A 9,016-nucleotide genomic window follows, 5' to 3' on the forward strand; every position below is an offset into this window, starting at 1 on the left:
AAATATTCCCTATAATTCTCTGCAGAAAAATTCCCTACAGATAATTATTATGTCTTTTTATGTTCCTGCGAAGAGATATGCTCTGCAGGTAAAAAATCATATTTATATACACTTTTCTTTCAGATTAGTTTATTTTTAAAGCTGATTCTAATAGAAAATTGGCTCAAGAGATAGGAAGATTGGTAGAAAGATTTAAAAGAGGGAGATATTATTATTGGTAATTTCTCCACTTATAAAAATAAATGCTGAGTGAATGCAGCTTCTATTTTAGACACAAATATTTTTTTAAGTTTCCAAAAGTAAAAGCGTCCATATTCTTTTTAAAAGCACATCATAACATGTCAATGACCCCACCACCATTACCACTTACTTTGATTAGGACAGGTTCTGAGAATTCCTCCCTCCTCCCTTTCTGATTTCTAATTAATTGCTCCTCTACCAAAGCTTATAGTCTTGAAGGAAAAAAATGATGCTATTTAAAAATGTCCAGAAATGAATGTTATGGGGAAGCATGGGCATTACATACACACCACATTCATCCTGACTTGGATATATGATGGGACTAGCCTTGTCCAAGTTCTAACAGGGTATACCATGTAAATGTCAGAGAAAGAGACATTGCCAGTACTCACTTTACAAATTAATTGATAATATAAGAATAAAGAAGCTAATAGATTTAAAGTGATCTGTAGATATTTGTTGAATAAAAGGAATTTAAACTTCAGACATGTGTGCCTAATATTTTTAAAAAGACAACTTTTGGTAGTGCCTGGGTGATTCAGTTAGTTAAGTATCAGATACTTGATTTCTGCTCAGGTCATGATCTCACAGTTCGTGAGATCTCCAGTCTCTCTCTTTCTCTCTCTGAAAATAAATAAACTTAAAAATAAATAAATAAAAAGCCAACTTTTAGAAGGGAATTTCTTTTAATATACACTGGTGAAAAAATTAAAGTGAAATTGACGTTTTGGCTTTTGGCTTCAGTAGAAAGCCCCTCAGGTAGCTCAGCCAGGAAAGATTTAGATTTCTAAAATCCTAGTATTCCAGGCTATGAAGTAAAGTGCATTCTATAGATGTTATGTCCTGAAGTGAGCCAGGATCCTATTTGTTTCTTTATCAAAGACATCAACTTTCATTTCTTTGTTTAATACTGACCCTTATATTATCCACTCAGAGTTGTCTACTGTCATAATAATTTGATCTTTATATATAGCCTTCTCTGTTTAGACTAGGAGCAAAGTTGTTCTGAAGATTCTAATCTATTATGTTGTCTTATTGAAGACAAAACTCCACTAAATAACTTTAAGTGTGTGTTTTCTTTTATTTATCACTGGTTGTGAATAGAACGCTAGAGTTCAGGCCTAGCTGTTATTAACTTCCAGTGACCTTGTGTGCTCAGGTTTTCTCCCTGTACATTTCAATTTTCTCCATCTGTAAAATGAGATGGGCCATATGATCTTGCATTTGGCAATAGTTTCTTAAATATGACACCAAAAGCACAGACAAGAAAAGAATAAATAGATAAATTGGACTTGACTAAAATAAAACACTTTTGTGCATTAAAAAAAAAAAAAAAAACCACTATCAGGGGCACCTGGGTAGCTCAGTTGGTTAAGCATCTGACTTCGGCTCAGGTCATGATCTCACAGTTCGTGAGTTTGAGCTCTGAGTTGGGCTCTGTGCTGACAGCTGGGAACCTGGAGCCTACTTCAGATTCTGTTTCCCTCTCTCCCTGCCCCTCCCCCACTCACACTCTGTCTCTCTTTCTCTCTCTCAAAATAATAAATAAGCTTAAAAAAACCACTATCAAATGAGTAAAAAGACAATCCACAGAATGGGAGAAAATATTTTCTAGCCATATATCCAGGGTATATAAAGAAGTCCTACATACACTTCAATAATAATAATAAATAATTTTTTAAAAAAATTAAAAAAACTCCTACAACTCAACAGTTTAAAGATGAGCAAAGGACTTGAATGGAAATTTCTCCCGAAAAGATATAAAAAATGACTAATAAGCACATGAAAAGACGCTCAACATTGTTGGTCATAAGGTAAATGCAAAACAAAACTACAATGAGATAATATTTCACACCTACCAGGATAGCCATAAAAATTAAAGACAAAATCAGAAAATAAGAAGTGTTGGTAAAGATATGGAGAAATTGGAACCCTCAAACATTGCTGGTGGTAATATAAAGTGGTCCAGCTACCATGGAAAACAGCATGGCAGTTCCTCAAAACTTTGAATCATAGAATTACCATATGATCGAGCAATTCCACTCCCAAGTTATATACTCCAAAGTATTGAAAGCACAAAGTCAAATACCTGAATGAAAGTGTTTATAGTTGCGTTCATAATAGCCAAAAGGTAAAAACAACCAAATGTCCATTAACTGATGAACGAATAAACAAATTATGGTATATCCATACAATGTAGTATTATTCAGCCATGAAACAGAATGAAGTACTGATATGAGCTACAACATGGGTGAAACTGGAAAACATTATTCTAAAAGAAGCCAAAAACAAAAGGACAAAAGCGCGTAATTCCACTTAGGACATGTGAAATATCAATAGGCAAATTCAAAGAAACAGAAAAGTAATTAATAGGAGGGGGCAATGGGGAGTTATCACTTAATGGGTAGTTTCCATTTAGGGTGATGAAACATTTTGGAAATAGATAATGGTGAAGTGAACGCCATCAATTTAATGCCACTGGACTGTATGCTTAAAAATGGTTAAAATGGAGGGTGCCTGGCAGGCTCAGTCAGTGGCGACTCTTGTTCTCTGGATTGTGAGTTAAGGCCCCACATTGGGTGTAGGGATTACAAAAGAATAAAATCTTTTTAAAAAATGGGTTAAAATGGAAAATTTTGTTATTTACATTTTTCCACAATTAAGAAAAAATAAAAATAAAAAGAGTTGGTCCTAGGATCAGTTAATCTCTAAGTAGGGTGGCTTATTTAAGTTCCAGAACAGCCCACACTTACAACTGTTGTACCAATCGTTAATTATTAATGGTATCCTCTTAGGCTCTGAAAGCTGTCTAGTTTGGATAATAAATTATATGGTCATCCTATCTCTAAGGATCTCTAATTTTCAATGGTTCTGAGATCCTAACCACGGGCATTAGGACCTTGGAAAGGCTTCATGATGACATCATCTCTAGAAAACTAAAACCCACCGGCCTCCTGGCAACTGGAGGCAGTGCGGGAGCCGTGAGCACTTCATACAAGCGCCTAGCTCCCAAGCGATCAATCAACTCTTTCCTTTGGGTTCCCAAAGCGCACGGCGGAGAAACACTGGGAGAGTACGGCGATAGTGGATAGAGCCAACGGCCCCACCCTCCTCTGCCCCGCCACTCTCAGCATGGCTGCCCCTGTGGAAGTGGGCGAGGGAGCGGCCCACCTCCCTCGGGCCCCAGAGGGGCGGGCCCCGGAAACCAAAGGGCTTCAACGGACCAGTGGGGAGAGACAAGGAGCCGGAACTAGCGAGGGCGTCGGCTGCAGGGCAGTGAGGGATGGGGGGGTGGGGGGGGGGTTGTTCTTGGGCCAGGCTGGACTTGAGCGCGTATTGTGGTTGCCACGTTATCCCCAGCTTTTGCTGCTGGATTTTGCCCTGTTGGATGCCACCGTCAGAGCTTCCGGTTTGAATTCCAGCAGAGTTGATCAGTCTCCACCCTATTCAGTGCCTGTCCCTCCCCTGCAAAGCCAGCCCTACTCAAAGCCCAGCTGTCCCCTCCCGCTCCTTTAAGATGACTCATCTCAACATCCCATCTCTGAGACAAATTGACGACTCCAGGTGTGGCCTGACGCTTTTTAACTTAAAACAATTTTTTCCTGATTATAAAAATATACGCATAATTCAAAAGATTGTGATAAAACAAAAATGATTATTCCACCAACCAAACTCGATCAAGATTACAGTTTGTCATTCTTCCTTTTTTTGTTCAACTGTGTATCTGTTTTAACACAATTGGGACAATGCTGCATAAAATTATCTATTGTTGTTACATACTATTTTTCTTTGTCGTTTTAATTATATGCATAGTATAAACTATTCCATGGATGAATGAGCCATAATTTTCATATTCCCCCAATGAGCTTTTTAAATTTTTTTAAATATTTATTTTTGAGAGAGAGAGAGAAAGTGTGAGCAGGGAGGGGCAAAGAGAGAGGGAGACAGAATCCTAAACAGGCTCCAGGCTCTGAGCTGTCAGCACATAGCCCAATGTGAGGCTCAAACTCGTGAACCACGAGATCATGACCTGAGCCCAAGTCCCACCAAGTCACAACTGACTGAGCCACCCAGGCACTCCTTCCCCAATGGCTTTTTAAACACTTGGAACTTTAAGTGAATAGTCAGTTGGAGGTGGGGCAGGTAGAGGAGAGATAGCTAAGAGCTGAGCTATTCCACAACTTCATCCTCCACAAGATGTAAGTTCCACAAGAATTAGATTTTAGAGCGTTCAGAGATGTTACAGTCTTAGGGTTCTAGAGTATTACAGTTTTGAGAAACTCAGAACCATTAAACCTCAGAGTGGTAAGAGTGCGGAAGAAACAAATCCAAACTTTCACCAAGGCAGAAGTATCCAGAGTTGGAAGGCCTGGCTTCCTCTTAGCCAGACTTGAATCATTTATTCACTTGGACTAAGCCTTAGTTTCTTCATCTATAAAATGGAAATAACAACCACAGAATTTTTCTTTAACTGGTTATAGTCTACTATGGCAGAAAAAAGGAATCCATGGTCATTAGAGATGGAAGGACTTTAGGAATGTGTGTGTGTGTGTGTGTGTGTGTGTCTGTATAGCGTATTTATTGTATTATATGTAAAACAATGGATAAAAAGGAACCACTTCTAGATAAAGAAGAAAGCAAGAGTTTGGGAGGGTAGCCCCATTCACTTGGCCTTTTCCTCATCTTAGAGCTTCTAATGCATCACCCTCCTTTTATAGATTTCAGTATGTAGATTTGGGTACAGATTTGAGGTGTATACAGTGGAAATGACTTTCTCCATGTCACATACTGGTAGTTTTCTTAATTTTTATCTATTTTTGAAAGAGAGAGAGATAGAGGATCTGAAGCAGGCTCTGCGCTGACAGCCCAGAGCCTGATGCGGGCTCGAACTTACATACTGTGAGATCATGACCTGAGCTGAAGTCGGACACTTAACCAACTGAGCCACCCAGACACCCCTAGTTTTTCATGATCTCCAGTAGGGTGGTCTTTCCCTGAACATGAACTATTTCCTAAAACATAAGAATGTGTATAAAAGACTGAGATTGCAGGAATAAAAGCATTAACACCAAAGGAAAAATAGGTTACAGACATGAACAGGCAATTCACAAAGGAAATACAATTGAATAACGAAGCGTGGAGGAAAGGTTCAACCATACTAAAAACTGAAAAAGAAAACATGATTTATGAACAACCAATTCTCAAAGATTTAATTTTATTGAGATACAACTGATATATAACATTATATTAGTTTCAGATACATAACATAATGATTCAATATATGTATATATTGTGAAATGATCACCGTAATAAGTTTAGTTAGCATCCATCACCACACCTAATTATAAATTTTTTTCCTTGTAATGAGAACTTTTAAGATATACTCTCTTAGCAACTTTCAGATATACCAAAAGCATTATTAACTAGAGTTAATACATTACATTACATTACATTACAACCCTAGGACTTACTTATTTTGTAACTGGAGTGTATTTTTTTATGTTTATTTATATATTTTGAGTGTGTGTGTGTGTGTGTGTGTGTGCACACTCTTGCACTAGTGGGGGAAGGGCAGAGAGAGGAAGAGAGAGAATCCCAAGCAGGCTCTATGCTATCAGCAGATCAGCAAATGGGCACCCCCATTCACAAAGATTTTTGATATACTTCCACGAACTATACATTCACAAATATTTTTGATTTTTACTTACCAAATTTGGAAAGTTTTCAAATATATTAATATTCAATGCTTGTGAAGATGTGGCAAAAACAGGATTTGGTGCCTCTGAAATAAAGTTTGGCAAAACACATCAAAAGTCTCAAAATGAATCTGTCTAGAACTAATTCTGCTTATCATGATAGCTATCATAAGAAAGTAATCTTAAATATGAAGATTTAGTATAATCTGCAGTACTAGGGCACCTGGGTGACACGGTTAAACTTAAACGTCCAACTCTTGATTTTGGCTCAGGTCATGATCTCATGGTTCCTGGGATCAACCCCTGCATAGGGCTCTGTCAGCATGGAGCCGGCTTGGGATTCTCTCTCTCCCTCTCTCTCTCTGCCTCTCCCCTTGTTTGCACACGTGTGCGTGTGTGTGCATGTGCACACTCTCTCAAAATAAGTAAATAAACTTAAATAATAATGATAATGATCTGCAGTATTGAAAGTAAACAATTTAGGATTCAAGGATACATTTTTTTAAAGATATGCATTTTCTTTTTTTTTTTTTAAGTTTATTCATTCATTTTGAGAGAGACAGTGCAAGTGGGGGAGGGGCAGAGAGAGAGGTGAACAGAGGATCTGAAGCAGTCTCTGTGCTGACAGCAGACAGCCCCATTTGGGGCTCGAACTCACAAACCATGAGATCATGACCTGAGCCGAAGTCAAAGGTTTAATTGACTGAGCTACCCAGGTGCCCCTCTAATGATACATTTTTTTAAGTTTGTTTATTTATTTTGAGAGAGAGAGAGAGACGGGGGTGGGGGGGGCAGTGAGGAAGGAGAAGGGGCAGAGAGAGAGAGGGAGAGAAAAAGAATCCCAAGCAGGCCCAGCACTGTGAGGGAGGAGCCCAATGGGGTTCTTGACTCACAAACATAAGATCATGACCCTAGCTGAGCCTAAGTTAGAGCCTTAACTGACTGAGCCACCCAGGTGCCCCTCTAATGATACATTTTTATAATAGAATATTATGCAGCTACAAAGTGATATTTGGAATGAGTTTTTAATTTTAATTTTTTTTGAATTTTACTTATTTATTCTTTAATGTTTATTTATTTTTGAGAGAGAGAGCATGAGCAGGGGATGGGCCGGGGGGTGGGGGGGAAGGACAGAGGATCTGAAGCAGGTTCTGTGCTGACAGAGGTGGGCCTGATGAGCTTGAACTCACAAACTGTGAGATCATGGCCTGAGCCAAAGTCAGATGCTCAACTTACTGAGCCATGCAGGAGCCCCTTTAGGATTTTATTTTATTTATTTTTTTTTAATTTTTTTTTCAACGTTTTTTATTTATTTTTGGGACAGAGAGAGACAGAGCATGAACGGGGGAGGGGCAGAGAGAGAGGGAGACACAGAATCGGAAACAGGCTCCAGGCTCCGAGCCATCAGCCCAGAGCCTGACGCGGGGCTCGAACTCACAGACCGGGAGATCGTGACCTGGCTGAAGTCGGACGCTTAACCGACTGCGCCACCCAGGCGCCCCTAGGATTTTATTTTTAAGTAATCTTTACACTCAACATGGGACTCAAAGTCAACCCGGGGATCAAGAGTCCCATGCTCCACTGACTGAGCCAGCCAGGTGCCCCTGCAATGAGTTTTTTTTTTTAATATTTTTTTTTAATGTTTATTTTTATTTTTGACAGAGAGAGACAGAGCATTAGTGGGGGAGGGGCAGAGAGAGAGGGAGACAGAATCGGAAGCAGGTTCCAGGCTCCGAGCTGTCAGCACTGAGCCCGACCGGGGCTCGAACTCACAGACTGTGAGATCATGACCTGAGCTGAGGTCGGACACTCAACTGACTGAGCCACCCAGGCACCCTGTGAATTTTTAATAACCTAGGGAAAATGTTTATGTCATAATGTACTGGAAACAAAACTGCCCCTAAAATTGTATGAAGACTGTGTTAAAACTATTTTTTAAAGACATGGATAAAAGAAAAATACAATAAAATGTTAAGATATCAGCTATCTTTGGGTAGTGTAGATTAAAAAAAATTTTTCTTTTCTGTCTTCTCCAAATGCTTTACAGTAAGTATGCCCCACCCCTACCCTTTTTAAGAAAAGGCTCTCAAAGTCTCAAGGAAGTGTAGATTATTATAAGAATCACTTACATTTTGGTTAGCAAACCTTGGAGACAAAGGTGTTAAAGTTCTACAGCAAGCTCAATTTTTGTCCACAAGTATTTTTGGGGGTGCCTCTGATGTGTAAATGCTATAAAGATGCTGGGAGAAACACATGCTGAATCAGACAAGGATTCTAAATCAGGCAGCATGGTCTGGTAGTCAGACACACAAAAAAATCTGTAAAAGCTATAAAATAGATAATAAAGTCCATAAAGAGAGTATAGGAAAATATGTTACACAGTTATCAGTGTAGTAGGAGTAATGGGTATGTAACAGAAGTGGTTAGAATGGTAAATTGGAGGAGCACTTGGGTGGTTCAGTTGGTTAAGCGTCTGACTCTTGATTTTGGCTCAGGTCATGATCTCACAGTTTTTGGACTCTGCCCAGCCTGCTTAGAATTCTCTCTCCCTCTCTGTCTGCCCTTCCTCTGCTTGTTCTCTCTCTGTCTCAAAAATAAATAAATTAAAAAAAATTTTTAATGCTTATTTTTTTAACGTTTATTTATTTTTGAGACAGAGAGAGACAGAGCATGAACGGGGGAGGGTCAGAGAGAGGGAGACACAGAATCTGAAACAGGCTCCAGGCTCTGAGCTGTCAGCACAGAGCCCGACGCGGGGCTCCAACTCACAGACTGCGAGATCATGACCTGAGCCGAAGTCGGCCGCTTAACAGACTGAGCCACCCAGGCGCCCCTGTAATATTTATTTTTGAGACAGAGACAGAGCATGAACGGGGGAGGGTCAGAGAGAGGGGGACACAGAATCCGAAGCAGGATCCAGGCTCTGAGCTGTCAGCACAGAGCCCGATGCGGGGCTCGAACTCACAGACCGGGAGATCATGACCTGAGCCGAAGTCGGATGCTCAACCGACTGAGCCACCTAGGCGCCCCTTAAAAGAAAGAAAGAAAGAAAGAAAGAAAGAAAGAAAGAAAGAAAGAAA

At 39.7% G+C, this 9,016-nt stretch overlaps 1 protein-coding gene across 1 annotated transcript in view; it reads left to right on the forward strand.

Annotated features, from left to right (window-relative positions):
- The first annotated feature begins 3,372 nt into the window (after positions 1-3,372).
- MRPL48 (mitochondrial ribosomal protein L48) overlaps positions 3,373-9,016 on the forward strand; it is a 68,359-nt gene continuing 62,715 nt past the window's right edge. Inside the window, exons 1-2 of the mRNA XM_049640491.1 lie at positions 3,373-3,516; positions 3,601-3,690. Coding sequence (XP_049496448.1) covers positions 3,373-3,516; positions 3,601-3,690 — 234 coding nt within the window. The remainder of the gene's footprint in view (positions 3,517-3,600; positions 3,691-9,016) is intronic.

This window comes from Panthera uncia, chromosome D1 (genome assembly GCF_023721935.1).
Source record: "Panthera uncia isolate 11264 chromosome D1, Puncia_PCG_1.0, whole genome shotgun sequence".
Taxonomy (NCBI): Eukaryota; Metazoa; Chordata; class Mammalia; order Carnivora; family Felidae; genus Panthera; species Panthera uncia.